This window comes from Oratosquilla oratoria, chromosome 15, assembly GCF_046742065.1.
Source record: "Oratosquilla oratoria isolate Oo_2021 chromosome 15, ASM4674206v1, whole genome shotgun sequence".
NCBI classification, from domain to species: Eukaryota; Metazoa; Arthropoda; class Malacostraca; order Stomatopoda; family Squillidae; genus Oratosquilla; species Oratosquilla oratoria.
Window position 1 is genome coordinate 28,621,654 of NC_134791.1, and position 18,360 is coordinate 28,640,013.

Consider the following 18,360-nt stretch of genomic DNA (forward strand, 5'->3'; position numbering starts at 1 on the left):
ACTAAGAGTGTCTTACACAAATATAGATGGATTGATAACAGGATTGAATGAACTGAATGATTATTTGAAAGAAAAAGAACCGGACATAATGGGAATTGTAGAAACAAAATTAAAAGGCCCACTACCACCCAACAGTGTAGGACATGATACATACAATTATTGGATTAGAAACAGAGAGAAAAAACAAGGGGGTGGAGTTATGTTCCTGACTAAGAAGGATATAAACGTGAAAGGTGTCATATATGGAAAGAATACAGTAGAGATGATTATGATAGAAGTGGAAGACCGAGATAAGAAGAGCAGAAAATTTGTGATCAATTATGTGCCTCCGAAAACAGCCTCATGGGAGGAGAGTGAACATAAAAGTATGTTAGAGGACACAAAGATAGCATTAACTAAAATAATGGAAGACGGAGGAAGAATAGTTATGATGGGCGACTTTAATTGCAAAGAAATCTGCTGGGAAGAAATGACAGTAAAGAGTGGTGATGACTCATGGGGAAATGCTCTACTTGAGATGATTACTGACCATTCAATGACACAATGGATACAAGAGAACACTAGGTATAGAAATGAAGAAGAACCATCGAGGCTAGACTTAATAATTACATCTGAACCTAGAATAGTGGACAAGATTGAATATAAAACACCAATAGGTAAAAGTGACCACATATTGATTGAACTGGAACTTAATGAAGAAAAATATATGAAAAGAAATGAACAATATAGAAAAGGAAGAATGATGTATGAAAAAACAAACTTTGATAAAATAAGAGAATTCTTCCAACAAGAAAACTGGGAAGAAATATACAAAGAAGAAACAACAGTGGAAGAGAAATGGAATATTTTGACAAAAATTTACAAAAAAGGAGTGGAAAAGTATGTCCCAAGACAAAAACAAGAAAAAGAATATGTAAAATGCTGGTACAACAAAAGTTGTAGGGAGTTAAAGGACAAAAGAGACAAAGCCTGGAACAGATGGAAAAAAGACAGAAGACCTGAAAAATGGAAAATATATACTGGTTATAGAAATGAATATGTACAAAAGTGCAGAGAGGAAAAAAGAAAATATGAAAAAGATGTTATAGAAAAGTGTAAAGATCAACCAAAACTATTCTACAGATTTGTAAACAATAAACTGAAAAACAAACAAGACTTAGAGAAATTAAGACAAGGAGGAGTTGAATACACTGAGGAAATGGAAATGGCAGAAATTATGAACAAACATTTTAAATCAGTGTTTACAAGGGAAAATATACAACCTGAAGAGATTGAGTGGAAGGAAAAAGTCCCCCCTATGGAAGAAATAGAAGTAACAAAGAATGAAATATTGACACACTTGGGTAATTTTGATGTCAGAAAATCGCATGGGCCAGATGAAATAGCAAACTGGATTCTGAAAGAATGCAGGAATGAACTGGCAGACAAAATACATAGCATAATAAGCAGTTCCTTAAAAGAAGGAAAAGTTCCAGAAGATTGGAAAAAAGCAAATATAGTACCTATATATAAAGGAGGAAATAAAGAAGAACCTACCAACTATAGACCAGTCTCTCTAACAAGTACAATAGCAAAAATATGTGAAAGAATTATCAAAAGTAGATGGGTAAAATACTTGGAAAAAAACAACGTACTAAATCCAAGGCAATTTGGATTCAGACAAGGACGATCATGCGTCACCAATTTAATATGTTTCTATTCAAGGCTAATAGATATAATACAAGAAAGAGATGGATGGGCTGATTGTGCATTTCTAGACCTAAAAAAAGCTTTTGACAAAGTACCACATAAGAAGTTGCTTAAGAAATTAGAATATGAAGGAGGAATACAAGGTAAATTGCTAAATTGGATGGAAGACTTTTTGCAAGAAAGAAAAATGAGAGTAGTGATAAGAGATCAGCACTCAAAATGGAATGAAGTAATAAGCGGTGTCCCGCAGGGAACAGTTCTGGCCCCAATAATGTTTGCTATATATATTAATGATATGGATGAAGGAATTGAAAGCTATATGAGCTTCTTTGCAGATGATGCAAAATTACTGAAAAGAGTGAAAACTGAAGAAGATTGTGAATCACTACAGAGAGATCTAAATAAAGTACAAGAATGGAGTAGGAAGTGGGAGATGGAGTTCAATACAAAAAAGTGTAGTATAATGGAATTTGGAAAAAGCAAAAACAGAATAACAGGATCATATAATTTGGGAGAAGAAGGAATAAAAAAAGTAGAAAATGAGAAGGACCTGGGAGTCATTGTTATGAATAATATGTCACCTGAGAAACATATAAATAAGATTTTTGGAGAAACTTATAATTTAATAAGAACAATCAAAGTGGCATTTACATACCTGGATGAAGAAATGGTGAGGAAAATCCTAATCACCCTGATAAGACCAAGATTGGAATATGCAGCAACGATATGGTCACCAAGTACAAAAAAATGTATAAAAAAACTTGAAAGAATACAAAGAGCAATTACAAAACTGGCGCCAACACTCTCAAAACTATCATATGAAGAGAGACTACAAAAACTTAAACTACAGACACTAGAGCAAAGAAGAGAGAGAGGAGATTTGATAGCTATTTACAGAATCATGAAAGGCATAGAAATTACTGATAGAGAAAATCTGATAAAATGGGATGACAGAAATACAAGAGGACACGGAAAGAAAATAAAAAAAGACAGCTATAGAAGAGATTTTAAAAAGAACAGCTTTCCTCACAGAGCAATAGACAGTTGGAACAAGTTAGATGAGAAAGTGGTGTGTGCAAAAACAATACATGAATTTGAAAATAGTTTAGATAAAATGAGATATGAAGACGGGACCCCACGAGCATAGCTCCCCTTCCCGTAAAATACAACTAGGTAAATACAACTAGGTAAATACACACACACACACACACACTTCAACGAATGGACGGCTTAGAAGACGTTCTGAAGAAAAGTGAAGTCTGTGGATCCCAACGCAAAGAGAAGTGCCTAGTGTTTTTGCAGGGTGGGGGGGAAATTGCTCGTGGAGTAGTGGGAACGTAGGGAAAGAGGAAAAGGGGAGGGATTACTGAGGGAAATGGAAGGAAATGAGGAGGGAGTAGACTTTGCCCAGCCAGACAAGCGGAAGGTAAACAAAAGACTTAGCGAGGATCAAATGTCTAATAAAAATGTAAAGATTAGAAGTATAGAGAGGAGCAATACAGAAGAAAGTGACGAGAATATGTTCCAGGGATTTAAAGAGGGTGGGGGGGACACAACCCCCCCCCCCCCCGACTGATAAGACTAGAGGAGAGAGTTGATAAGGTGATCGAGGACTTGGAACGTAAGTTAGGTAATGTAGAATCCATTTTCCAGAGAATTGAAAGGTTGGAACAACTAGAGAAGGCTAACAGAAACTTAACTGAAGAAATAGAGGACCTAAAAAGACAGTTAGGAAATGTAAAGGAGGAGAATGAGAAATTGAAGAAGAATAGTAATGAAAATAGAGAGAAAATAGCTACAGAAGTTAAAAATTGGAGAATAACTCAAGAAGGGAATAAGGTTTCATTCACTGACATAGTCAAACAGCAATTGAAAGAACATAATGAAGACTCAGTTATTAAAGTGATGAGACAGAAGGAAAATATAGTAAGAGAATTAGCTGACAAAAAGAAATGTATAATTATATTAGGAATGGAAGAGAAACATAACCCAGATAGAACCGCAAGAATCAAGGAGGAAAATGAAAGAGTAAGCAGTTTATTAAAATTAGTCCAGGAAGATGAACCAGAAATTATAAAGGAAATTGAGGAAAAATTCAGACTAGGAAAATATAGTACAGATAAGACCAGACCAATTAAGATTAAATTCAGGTCACAAACAACGGCAGAGAAAATTCTATCCAAGACAGGGAAACTAGCAACAAATGATCAATATAAAAAGGTATGGATAAAAAGAGAAATGAATAAGGAGGAAAGAGAGGCAGAAAAGAAGAAAAGAATTGAAGCTAAGGCAAAAAACGAGGAAAGAACGGAGTCAGAGAAAGAGAGATTCTATTGGAGAGTAGTGAACATGAAAATAAAGCAGTTCGACATACTAAAGAAAAACATAAGGGAAACAGAGAACACAATGGAAGTGGCAGAAAACTAAGAGTGTCTTACACAAATATAGATGGATTGATAACAGGATTGAATGAACTGAATGATTATTTGAAAGAAAAAGAACCGGACATAATGGGAATTGTAGAAACAAAATTAAAAGGCCCACTACCACCCAACAGTGTAGGACATGATACATACAATTATTGGATTAGAAACAGAGAGAAAAAACAAGGGGGTGGAGTTATGTTCCTGACTAAGAAGGATATAAACGTGAAAGGTGTCATATATGGAAAGAATACAGTAGAGATGATTATGATAGAAGTGGAAGACCGAGATAAGAAGAGCAGAAAATTTGTGATCAATTATGTGCCTCCGAAAACAGCCTCATGGGAGGAGAGTGAACATAAAAGTATGTTAGAGGACACAAAGATAGCATTAACTAAAATAATGGAAGACGGAGGAAGAATAGTTATGATGGGCGACTTTAATTGCAAAGAAATCTGCTGGGAAGAAATGACAGTAAAGAGTGGTGATGACTCATGGGGAAATGCTCTACTTGAGATGATTACTGACCATTCAATGACACAATGGATACAAGAGAACACTAGGTATAGAAATGAAGAAGAACCATCGAGGCTAGACTTAATAATTACATCTGAACCTAGAATAGTGGACAAGATTGAATATAAAACACCAATAGGTAAAAGTGACCACATATTGATTGAACTGGAGCTTAATGAAGAAAAATATATGAAAAGAAATGAACAATATAGAAAAGGAAGAATGATGTATGAAAAAACAAACTTTGATAAAATAAGAGAATTCTTCCAACAAGAAAACTGGGAAGAAATATACAAAGAAGAAACATCAGTGGAAGAGAAATGGAATATCTTGACAAAAATTTACAAAAAAGGAGTGGAAAAGTATGTCCCAAGACAAAAACAAGAAAAAGAATATGTAAAATGCTGGTACAACAAAAGTTGTAGGGAGTTAAAAGACAAAAGAGACAAAGCCTGGACCAGATGGAAAAAAGACAGAAGACCTGAAAAATGGAAAATATATACTGGTTATAGAAATGAATATGTACAAAAGTGCAGAGAGGAAAAAAGAAAATATGAAAAAGATGTTATAGAAAAGTGTAAAGATCAACCAAAACTATTCTACAGATTTGTAAACAATAAACTGAAAAACAAACAAGACTTGGAGAAATTAAGACAAGGAGGAGTTGAATACACTGAGGAAATGGAAATGGCAGAAATTATGAACAAACATTTTAAATCAGTGTTTACAAGGGAAAATATACAACCTGAAGAGATTGAGTGGAAGGAAAAAGTCCCCCCTATGGAAGAAATAGAAGTAACAAAGAATGAAATATTGACACACTTGGGTAATTTTGATGTCAGAAAATCGCATGGGCCAGATGAAATAGCAAACTGGATTCTGAAAGAATGCAGGAATGAACTGGCAGACAAAATACATAGCATAATAAGCAGTTCCTTAAAAGAAGGAAAAGTTCCAGAAGATTGGAAAAAAGCAAATATAGTACCTATATATAAAGGAGGAAATAAAGAAGAACCTACCAACTATAGACCAGTCTCTCTAACAAGTACAATAGCAAAAATATGTGAAAGAATTATCAAAAGTAGATGGGTAAAATACTTGGAAAAAAACAACGTACTAAATCCAAGGCAATTTGGATTCAGACAAGGACGATCATGCGTCACCAATTTAATATGTTTCTATTCAAGGCTAATAGATATAATACAAGAAAGAGATGGATGGGCTGATTGTGCATTTCTAGACCTAAAAAAAGCTTTTGACAAAGTACCACATAAGAAGCTGCTTAAGAAATTAGAATATGAAGGAGGAATACAAGGTAAATTGCTAAATTGGATGGAAGACTTTTTGCAAGACAGAAAAATGAGAGTAGTGATAAGAGATCAGCACTCAAAATGGAATGAAGTAATAAGCGGTGTCCCGCAGGGAACAGTTCTGGCCCCAATAATGTTTGCTATATATATTAATGATATGGATGAAGGAATTGAGAGCTATATGAGCTTCTTCTGCAGATGATGCAAAACTACTGAAAAGAATGAAAACTGAAGAAGATTGTGAATCACTACAGAGAGATCTAAATAAAGTACAGGAATGGAGTAGGAAGTGGGAGATGGAGTTCAATACAAAAAAGTGTAGTATAATGGAATTTGGAAAAAGCAAAAACAGAATAACAGGATCATATAATTTGGGAGAAGAAGGAATAAAAAGAGTAGAAAATGAGAAGGACCTGGGAGTCATTGTTATGAATAATATGTCACCTGAGAAACATATAAATAAGATTTTTGGAGAAACCTATAATTTAATAAGAACAATCAAAGTGGCATTTACATACCTGGATGAAGAAATGGTGAGGAAAATCCTAATCACCCTGATAAGACCAAGATTGGAATATGCAGCAACGATATGGTCACCAAGTACAAAAAAATGTATAAAAAAACTTGAAAGAATACAAAGAGCAATTACAAAATTGGCACCAACACTCTCAAAACTATCATATGAAGAGAGACTACAAAAACTTAAACTACAGACACTAGAGCAAAGAAGAGAGAGAGGAGATTTGATAGCTATTTACAGAATCATGAAAGGCATAGAAATTACTGATAGAGAGAATCTGATAAAATGGGATGACAGAAATACAAGAGGACACGGAAAGAAAATAAAAAATGACAACTATAGAAGAGATTTGAAAAAGAACAGCTTTCCTCACAGAGCAATAGACAGTTGGAACAAGTTAGATGAGAAAGTGGTGTGTGCAAAAACAATACACGAATTTAAAAATAGTTTAGATAAAATGAGATATGAAGACGGGACCCCACGAGCATAGCTCCCCTTCCCGTAAAATACAACTAGGTACAACTAGGTAAATACACACACAACTACTGCCAAACACTGCAGTCCATGGCAATGTACTGATCCGGGTAGACTTACGCTCACACGCACGCACACGCACGCATACACACGCACGCACATACACGCACACACACTAGGACAAATGTGACATAACACAATTCAGAATTATCTAAGGAGTAGACATATGCGACAAAGATGATTTTCTACTATGGAAAAAAAGAAAAACAGGGCAGTGAAAGAAATTTTAGATTTTTTTAGGATAAATACGTTGATTCATGAAACATGGAACTAGTTAGACAACATAATCGAATTTAAAGCCAAGTTTGACCTGTGGACGTACAGAGACTACTCCACGAGCATAGATAGTATCCTGCGTATTATAGGTGAACACATGAGCACACGTGTACACACGCACATACTTTTTTTTTTTTTGGGGGGGGGGCGAATTTAGGTATCCAAAAACCACAGGGAACCGACTGTGGAATTATGGATCACCTTGACAGGAGTAACTAATGCATCGGGTGCACAGGACAAAGGTCCGTGTCTTCGTGACCCTAGTGATCCCTGTCATATTGATTGTATGGTCTGACGTGGACCCTCATCAGTGTCTGAACGACATCGCCCCCAAAGTCTGCTGATTAAGCGGTCTTGAGTGTGTTTGTGTATGTTGTGAAGAAAGAGATGTCTCAGAAAGGAAGTTAATATGGAAGGAACGCCCATCGCCAACTCGCTGCTTAGATGCACGTCAGCTTCACCTCCATTTTGATGTGCGACCTCGATAGGCCGGTGCCTGGTCTTTGGACTCGCACTTTCACCATCTACATATCTTCGTACCCTCCTCATCCTTTTTCTTTTTCTTCTTCTCCTCCTTCTTCTTCTTCTTCTTCTTCTTCTTCTTATATTATTATTATTATTACTACTACTACTACTGCTACTGCTACTACTACTGCTACTACTTCTTCTTCTTCTTCCAAGACGATACTACTGTTACACCACAAACATAATGCAGTTCACTACTCATCCGGATGTACAGGTTCACAGACTCACAGCAAATATTCCTAAGCATGATAGACTTAACAAAAGTAAGTGTGCTGAGAGTGGACAATGGCCTCTTGTGTTGTTACAACAAAGCCCGAGCTTGTACATTGTAGTAGGATCATTACAACTTGTCACCCTGCATTGTGAGACCGCATCTCCCCTCAGCGGAGACCTTCAAGGAATAGATGGACCGTTGGTGCATTCTTTTCTGTTATACTTCTGCCATATCAACCTTTGTACATGACCCTTTCTCTCTCTCTCTCTCTCTTTCTCTTTTCTGTGTGCTGTTTGATATTTTTATTCTGTATGTAGTAAAGGAAACTGTATAGTGCAATGAATATTAATTTAGGATTATAACGCCTCACTCGTGACACCTCGACGTGGCAACGTGGGGAAAAAGCGCTGTTGCCACATGTCATAGAATATATTCAAATCGTTGTCATAATGCTAAAAAGTGACACTCGTTATACTATACAGTTTCCTCTACTATATACAGAATATAAAAAATAATAGCACTTATATGGGAAATAGAGAGTGAGAAAGAGGGGCATGTACTAAGGTTGGTTTGGCAGAATGGCTTGTAGTACATCACAACGTATGCCACAACCTAAACGGACTTCTTGGAGCGAATAGACTGTAGTATAGTTGGTCTTCACTCAAACACGCACATATGTGGGTGGATATGCAGAATATTTTATTGTAAGTGTATTGAGTGCATATGCACCAGGATGTGATGCATTGCCTTTGTGTGTTTGCCGTCTAAGTACACCAGACGAGCCCAACGGGACGTAACAACATACAGACACCCGAAACTTCCAGCATATATTTTGGGATACTCGCTGGCCAAGCGGGTTAGGGCGTCGCTACTTGCGACGGAGGTCGAGGTGACGGTAGTTCAAACCCTAATACCAGCGAGTTGGACCAAGGGCATGGTTCACTGAATTCTAGGCTACAGAGTCCTCGATAAGGACCACCATCTTAGCTCCCTGGTAGAGAGAGTTCGTGACGTTAAACCAAATCAGCCTATATTGGGTTTCCGCCCTCGGATACGAAATACGGTCGCGAGTGCGTGATGCGAGCGCGCTACCCACGAGCCGTCCGGGGCTCTGGTGCATTGTACAGAACACCAGTGGAGGAGCCTGCCTTGGGGACGTGTCGTTGGTGAGCATGGGGTGGATTAGCCTATGGTGAAGGAACCAAGTCACGCAATGTCGTAAATGGAAAAGGTAGGCATCGATATGATAGGTGCTGGATGAAGTATAGTCATTTCACGAAAGTTAATTAAAGAATAAAAAGTAATTAGCTATTCGATTAAAAGGTTGGCAAAATGCGAATTAAAAAAAATAGGAAATAGTGAGGAAAAATATTATTTTATTTTAAATCCTGTGAATAAATTACTCCGTACCATCAGTGAAGAGAAACTTCATTGGGTGGAAGCTTAACTCTACACGCCGTAGACTAGTCGAATTTATTAAAATAATTTTAACTTAAATTTATAATAGTTTTAAAACCCAAGAAGAGACGAGACTTTAGAGATAATAATAAAATCGCATGGCATTAGCCAGAATAAATAGAAGTCACGAACAGTAGTGTCAGGGAGTTGTGAAATGCCCGTTACTCCCCGGCCAGATTATCGCCGCGCTGCGGAAGCCATATTCTTTTCCTCTTATTTGTTTATTTATTGTTTGAATATTTATTTATTGTTCATTTATTCATTTACGGAGCTGATCTGCTTTTATATATATATATTTTTTTCTCTCAGTGAAGGGGTTGACTTTACTAATTTCACGATTGTGAGGATAATAGTGCCAGTTCCATATTCAGTATCAGTTGCCCATGCAAAGAAAATATATATTTTATTCTTAGAAGTGCACACCTACGCGGTATAGCATTAGAAAATTAAAATTTGTAAATTATAATACATCAATGTAATAGATATCTTTCGTGACGGAAATCAACATCAGAAAACGGTGGTAAAAGCTATGCAGAAACAAATTTGCGTTGACTCCAAACTTTAGACGCCATCTTTGTTTTGGTAGATTCGGAGACGAAGGCGACGACCTGATGTTCTCTAGAATTACAGTTAATTACCAAATGCAGGTTAGGTTAGGTAGGTTAGAATAGACGAATTTAGCATACTTTAATTTCTTCGACCTCTGTCTCTACCAAAACAAAGATGGCGTCTCAAGTAGTCAAAGCGGCTATGTTTGTTTGTTTATAGCTTTTAGCAACTTTTTTTTATTGTTGATTTCCACCAAGAATAACGTATATTACGTTGCTGTATCATAATGTATCGCGTGGGTGTGCATTTGCGAAAATTGATCGAAAATGGTTAAAAATGTGTGTTACCGTTTTCGAGGTCTGAAATGGAAAGTTAAGTGGACTCCAGCATATCGCCATATGGATGCACTTAATCGGACGACTGATATATGTTGTACAGTCACGAGCAGAATTTTTGACCCACGCAAGTTTTCACGTCAATACTTTATATATATATATTTATATGTGTTTTTTTCGGGTGATATGTTTTCCTATGTAGTATTTAGCTTACAATTGCGTGGTTTTCTTGAATGGATTAAAAAAAAAGTTCTCAAAGATTTTGAATTTTGTATCATGAAAATCTCCGGCAGGGACAAAAATATTCCTCGTGATTGTACACTAATTTGTGTTCATATATAAGTTCTAAAAATTTCTTCGTTTACATCGTGCAGGATGAGCGGACTAAGCCTGGAGGAATATGAACTGCTGGGTGACCCGAAGTACCGCGGCTTCGTGGCGGCCGTGGACAAGACGCTGCGAAACTTCGAGAACACGAGCGAATGGGCCGATCTCATCTCCACCCTGGGCAAACTCAACAAGGTAATGCTGTGTTCTCCCTCTTTTCCTCTTTCCCTCCTCTCCCTTCTTCCCCTTCTCTCCCCTCTCACTCTTCTCTCTCAGCTCTCTCTTTTCCCCTTCTCTCTCTCTTTTCCCCTTCTCTCTCTCTTTTCCCCTTCTCTCTCTCTTTTCCCCTCTCTCTCTTTTCCCCTCTCTCTCTCTCTCTCTCTCTCTCGCTCTCTCTCTCTCTCTCTCTGGTGCACAACATTGTGAGTGTATTTACCTAATTGTGTGTGTGTGTGTATATATATATATATATATAATATATATAATATATATATATGGAGTGGGTGTAGGATGAATTTATGCTTTGACATAACCACCTCCCATATAAGGGGGAAAATCCTTTTGGTACATGTATTATTATTATATGTAATACACACTATAGCCTGCCTGCAATTCATAAATGACCACAACTTATAGATTATGTTTGGAACTTTGATGTTATTCAGCTACTCCAAGACATGATGCATTGTTTCTTGTTTTCCAGGTGCTGTTATCTCACATGAAATTTCCTGTTGTCCCTCGCCGTATAACTATCAGCAAGAGGTTAGCACAATGCATGCATCCAGCCCTCCCCTCTGGGGTGCATTTGAAGGCCCTCGAGACTTACGACATTCTTTTCAAGTGTATGGGAACAAATCGATTGTCACAAGAACTTTTCATATATAGTGCAGGTAAGTGGAAGTCATGATGTGCTCAGGTTCATTCTGTATAGGCCAATGACCCTTTTCTCTTTTGTAAGGTGGTTGGCTGTGTCAAAACATGCTTTCACTTTTTGTGGGAGAAAAATACAAAGGGGGAAATTCTTTTATGGCACATCTGGAGAACTCAATGATGATATTCTTGTCCCTCTCCCACAGAAGCATGAGAAAAGAAGAGGTGGTGTTGTTGGAGTGGTACAAGAGAGATTTAAGGAGAATAGAAACAAGGGATGATGAGAGTTATTACTGTAATGTGGTTCAGTATTCCTCTATGATTGGGTCTCTTATTATTTGAAAAGTTTATTCCGCTGAAAAAATATTGGGATATGGAAAATTATGCTACATTATTATTTGTTTATTATATATTACATAAACTTTTTTCAACGAGTTAATTCATGCGAAACTGACCTTACTGTTCGTAGATTTCTTCTTTTATCACGATCTTGGTGTTGCATGTTTAGCAAAGGTTTACACTGCAGTTGAAACTGTTTCATCCATGTTATGTATTTTCAGGCCTCTTTCCACTGTTTAGCAGTGCTGCTATGAATGTACGTTCAGCACTGTTAACAGTTTATGAAACACACTTCGTGCCGTTGGGACCAAGACTAAGACCCGGGTTGAATGGGTTTCTCTCAGGAATCCTAGCAGGACTGGAGGAAGGATCAGATCACCTTGAAAGGTCAGGAAGAATTGTGAATGTGAATATGTTATTGGAGATGGAATAATGGAGACAGTAGAGGGTATATATAACAAGGCCAGATGAAGAGTAATATGTGAACGTATATCATAAGTTAACAAATAAATGAGCATATAAAGTAATTAGTTCATTGGTTAAGTTTTTGTAAAATTGGTTTCTTTTTGTGTAATTTCATTATGCCAAGTGGTATATTGGTGCTGAATCTCTTTTTTTCCTCTCTCCTTGTGAGATCATTGGTATTTTGTAAAAAAAAAAAAAAAAAAAAAAAAAAATTGTTTTTGTGTAATTTAATTTGTTCTGAATATCTTTATTTTATTTATTTATTTATTTATTTATTTATTTATTTTTTTTTTTTTTTTTTTTTTTTTTTTTTGTGGATCATACAGTAATTCTCTAGTGACTTTCAGTAACTACCACTTGCCTCTGCTGTCTATGCACATTGACAAAGAAGATGTGGCAGCTGTAATCAAACACCTTGTTAAAAAAAAAAAAAAAATCTTTATAATTTTATTTATACTTTATATATATATATATATGTATATATATATATATATATATATATATATATATATATATATATTTTTTTTTTTTTTTTTTTTTTTTTTTTTTTTAATATTCATTGATCTAATTTGTTTATTTTTTCTGGTGGAACAGGACCTCCCAGTTGTTATCAAAAGTGGCAGAAGGAGTTGGCCTTGCAGATTTCTTCGGTTGTGTGTGGGAGTGTGTCTGGGGGAATTCTGCTGTTCGGCTTCCAGCTGTTACACATATTACATCAAGTTATAACAAGAAACTGTCTACAGAAGACCAGCTCTTTATCTTAGGGACAAATGTTGATGTCATGGTGAGATTTGTAATTGTACTTGGAACAGTGACAGTTCATACAAACTCAAAGCCATAGAACACCACATGAAAAGTATAGGAATACATTTCTATGCCAGAACCCTAAACACCACACAACCATCACACTACATTTCACAAACACCACACACAGAATGCAACAAAAAAAGTGCACCTGCAAGATGCTACCTAAACATCTATAACAACCTATTGCCTGTGTCACACAAAACATCCACAAAAAAATTATACATGTATTACTAAACAAACCCTTCAAGACAGACCACTGAACACAGTACTCCAACAACAACATAAGCCCCATAGAAAAAACCCTCCCACACCTGATAAGAACCACACTGTCACACCTGTGCTCAGGACACAATCAAGCATTAAAACAGTACAAGCACCGAATAGGTGAGGCCACAGATTCAAGTTGCCCCATATGCAACACCTACATAGAGGTTACAGAACACATCATGCCCCACAGTATCACTCCCTAGACAACAACACAATATATCTTCTCTAAGTGACTCATGGTTCCACCTGGAGGCTGTTTTTGGTTACCTGGAGGCCACAGGTCTTCTGCAAGAGAGACTAGGAACAACAGACTGACTGACTGACTGTCTGACCCTACAGCACCCATATGGCCACCAACCCCATTACATGAGGGAAATAGCTGTTCATACATACATATTCCAGATTTGAGACATATGTATTAATGCAGTACTTATAACCTTTAGAACTTGTTATTACATACATCAGTATATTGTTTATAAATGTTGATATAAGTGTTACTTTAGAAGTTTGACTCACTGCAAGTTGATTTGTTCAGGTTGAAGGGATCTGTATGGCTGTTGAAGATTCAAGTGTGCTGGTGCAGAGGGCAGCCCTGGATCTAATTCTGTCTGCCCTGCCCATGCACAACACCCAGCTCCTCAAAGTGGATCTAGTCAAACTAGTGTCATCAGCCATTCTAGTACTTCTTAGAAGAGACATGTCCTTAAACAGGTAAGGTTAGGTGAGGTGAAATACAAGAAGGTGGAAAGGAAAGATGAACAGTACAAAGTTGAAAGTGGAAGAGTGGGGTTAATCTTAAATTGTATGGATGGCCCCTGCTTATAATGAACTGGTGGGCAAGCTAAGGACTTCATCAGAGAGATTAGTAATGGCAAGTGTGACATGAAACTTTGATTTACATTCGGTAAGATGACAGATGGATAGGGTGAAGGGGACTTTGTGTAAAAGAGGAATGTCTGTTGAGAAGGGATGGGAAAAGGCAAGAGGTAGATGCAAGTGAAGAATGGTTGTGAATGGAAAGTAAATTGATGCACTGCAAAGAGATTTCTCCTTCTTTTCTCTATTTTACCATGAAGGTATTAGAAGGAAGGGTTGCTGTGTAAATGAAGCACCTGGCTCTGTTGTGGATGTGATGTGTCTTGCTGTATTGCTTCTGATCCAAGCAGTGGGCAGGAGACTGGGATTACCTTTTATCCAAAAGGTGCTAAGATAAAAGAAAAATGCATGATGGGAGTAGGTGCATGCCTTGACTAGTTAACTCCATTATTGGGGGAAGAAGCCTATTTGTATATACATATAGCAATAACTTTTTCCCCCTTACAAGGGAGGTAGCCAAAGTCAAAGACATAAATCCACTCCCACCCATTTCATCCCCACATACTCCACTCCCATTCACCACCCCTCTCTCCTTATTTTCTTGGCTCCTCCTGGATGATGGGTCATCCCTGCATCTCACCCACTGCCCTGGGTCAGAAGCAATGCAACAAGACACAGCACATACACAGCAAGGCTGCTTCATTTAGTCTGCACCCCCCCTCCATCCCCTCAATCAGAGAAAAAGAAGACAGGAATAAATCCCTTTGGGCTGCATCAAAATATCATTCATATATACTCCCTCACCCCCATCCTCCACCCACTCCCTTCCATGCATTAGAATATCATCCATACACAACCATTCTCCACTCACCCCTATATTCTGTCTTCTCCCTTCCTTCCTCTCATTCCCAATGCCCCTTTTACCCCATCCATCCATCTCATTCTTGGTCACCCTCTCATGTTCACTCCTTCCACCTCTGCATTCCACACCTCTTTTACTAATCTTTCTTCATTCATTCTTTCCATGTGTCCAAACCATTCCAATACTCTTTCATCAACCCTATCTCACAATTCCCTTTCCACCCCACTCTCTTCCTCACATCCTCGTTTCTCACTCTATGTAGCCTAGTAACCCCTACCATACTTTTCAGGCATTTCATATCAAACACATTGAAACTCTTCCTCTCTTATGTTCCATATTTCTGCCCCATACAGTGCTGTCAGCACAATCACTCCTTCATACAATCTCCTGTTAGCATCCATTCCCAAATGTCTATTTCTCATTACACTTTTCAATCCCCCCTAGGCATTTACTTGCTTCTCTCAATCTACATTTTACTTCCACTCCTCCCTTTCCTGCCTCATTCACACCCAAGTATCTAAAGCTATCCACTTTCTCCAGTCACTCTTCCTTAATACTCACTTCCAGTTTGCAGCCATATTCTCCCTTTGTACTTCTCATCACCTTCATTTTGCCCCCATTTATCTTCAACTTCCTTCTTTTTTACACCTTCCCAAACTCCACTAATTTACTTAATCCCTCCTCTGATCCTGCTACAAGCGCAGTGTCATCAGCAAACAACAACTGGTTTATCTCCCATTTTTCTCCATTTTCTTTAACTATCTCCAATCCCCAGCCCATTGCCCTTGCGTTTGCCTCACACACCACCCCATCCATGTATAAATTGAACAGCCAAGGTCACATAATACATACCAGGCGAAGTTCCACCTTTACTTCAATCCACCCATTCTCTCCATTTCTAATTCTAACACTGGCTCTACTACTCTCATAAACACTTTTAACTGCTCTTAACAGCTTTCTTCCTACCCTGTCATAACCCTTTTCCAAATCCTTAAAGACCCCAAAAAGTATCCTTGCCTTTTCCTAAAGCTTTCTTACATATCTGCCTTCCCACAAAAATCTGATCCACACAACCCTTACCTGTCCTAAACCCACACTGTTCCTCACCAATTACTCTGTTCCTCTCCTATTCCTCTCAAGCAAAACCCTCCCATAAGCCTTCCCAACTATGCTCAATAAACTGATCCCTCTGAAACTAATACGCTCGCACTTGTCCCCTTTTCCCTTGCAAAGCAGAACTATACAGGCAGTCCTCTAGCACTCTACCCTCTTTCAGACAAGCATTAAACAACCTCACCAGCCAGTCCATCATCACTGTAACTCCCTTTTTTGGACACTGCATGATACCCATCCAACCCAGGTGCCTTATATGCTGTCATCATTTTAATAACTGCTTTCACCTCATCTTTTCTTATTTCTCCTCCATTTTCCTCATTCATCATTGTCATTTTCTTAGCACTTCCCACTGCAACTACCTTTCCCTCCCTATCCTTCACATTTAGCAACTCCCTAAAATATTCTTCCCATCTTCCTCTTACTGCCATCTCTTCCATTATCATCTCTCCATCTGTACCTTTTACCTTTTCTTCTCTACTTGATTCGCCTCCTCTTCCTCTCTTAATTTCTTTTCAAAATTTTCTGTCATACTCTTACCCATTTCACATCTGCTCTCCTCTTTGCCTCCTTTATCTTATGCTTTACTTCTTTTTTCTTTGTACCTCTCATATGATTCTCTCGTCCTATTTTGTAACCAGCCTGTGAATGCTCATTTCTTCTCTTTTGCAACCTTCTGTGCTTCATGATTCCACCACTCCCAATCTTTACTTCTATTTCCTCCCATTCTCCTTGTTCCACACACCATCTTTGCACACCTTGTGACTCCCTCCTTGAAACATCCTCTTTCCTTGTCCACTCCCTCCCACTCTTCTCTCATCTTCTTCTTGTACTCCTGCTCCTTTTCTTTCTCATTTAAGCAATTTACTCTAAGCTTCTCCCTATCTTTTGTCCTTTTCCTCATTCTTCATCTCTCCTCCATTTTCAACATAACTTCCACCAAAAAAATTATCTGATATTCCCCCCACACTCTCTCCCCTAAGAACATGTACATCCAAAACTCATCCTACTCTTCTCCTGGTTACCACTATACTGTATAGTCCATTAAAGCCCTATCAACCACCCTTCCATCCACCACCCTCTCCCATGTGTACTTAGGCTTGATTTTCTTCCTAAACACTGTAATTGCTCTCATCAACTCTCTAGACACATCATCATCATTACTACAATTTCTTCATGGAGCTCCACACTTCCCAACCACTCCATCTATTTGTATATAGATATGTATAGATAGGATGATAAGGGTTTTCCTTTTTATGGGTGGTTAGAGAAATGGTGTGGGGGGAAGGGGATTAACTGGCCTCAGTCTATACATTTAGCAACCTGGTTTTAGATTTACCCACACATTATTGGAAAACACTTAGACCTTGAAATGTGCTTATGCATATATATATATATATATATATATATATATGTGTGTGATTTTTTCCTCTCTTCTTTAAGTGTTCATAGTACCATGCCAATTATATTTATATTATAATCTCTTATTTAGATTAATTATTGTAATTATTCTTCAGGCGGCTTTATTCATGGCTGCTTGGCTCTGAGGTGAACTTATCAGTAATGACATCTGAGCATCCTGTGATGAAGCGGTTGAACAGTGTAATGAGTGACACCATCACGGATGATGGGTCTGAGATCAACGTCTACTTCGACACGTTTTCACGCCCCCTGCTAGTGGAAGCCGTGGTGGCCACACTTAGCATAAGTCAGGGAGTCTCACCTCCTGATCTTCGGCCCTATCGACTTATTGTGTCACTTCTAGATAAACCTGAAATTGGCCCGCATATATTAGATGATATCTTCTTAGATCTTTTAAGGTAAATGGTTGGGTTTTTTTATATTCCCAAAATGTTTATTTAAAATCTTAATATGCTTGTGTATGAATTCCTAGTTAGATTTAAGAAGAGTAATCTATTGTTTGTTAGGTGGTGGTCATTGACAGTGATTCCTGTCTTGGAAAATAGACCACAGTTATCCAAAGAATAACCATGTACTTGTATCTTGCAGCATAGTCATTGTTCACAGAATGAAAAATGTGATTTTAAAACAAGTAAAATTGTTTTATACTTGTGGGTATATTATGATTCATTGTCAACTGTTTTTGTGATCATTGATACTGTAAGCCTATATGTTATTATTGAC

At 37.6% G+C, this 18,360-nt stretch overlaps 1 protein-coding gene across 7 annotated transcripts in view; it reads left to right on the forward strand.

The window, feature by feature from the left end:
* LOC143033365 (protein DOP1A) overlaps nt 1-18,360 on the forward strand; it is a 73,330-nt gene that overhangs the window by 31,651 nt on the left and 23,319 nt on the right. For all 7 annotated transcript variants that reach the window (XM_076198709.1, XM_076198708.1, XM_076198710.1 and 4 more), the window contains 6 exons: nt 10,724-10,871; nt 11,380-11,566; nt 12,107-12,272; nt 12,945-13,134; nt 13,960-14,135; nt 17,733-18,035. In XM_076198709.1, the coding sequence (XP_076054824.1) occupies nt 10,725-10,871; nt 11,380-11,566; nt 12,107-12,272; nt 12,945-13,134; nt 13,960-14,135; nt 17,733-18,035 (1,169 nt within the window). In that variant the 5' untranslated portion in view covers nt 10,724. The remainder of the gene's footprint in view (nt 1-10,723; nt 10,872-11,379; nt 11,567-12,106; nt 12,273-12,944; nt 13,135-13,959; nt 14,136-17,732; nt 18,036-18,360) is intronic.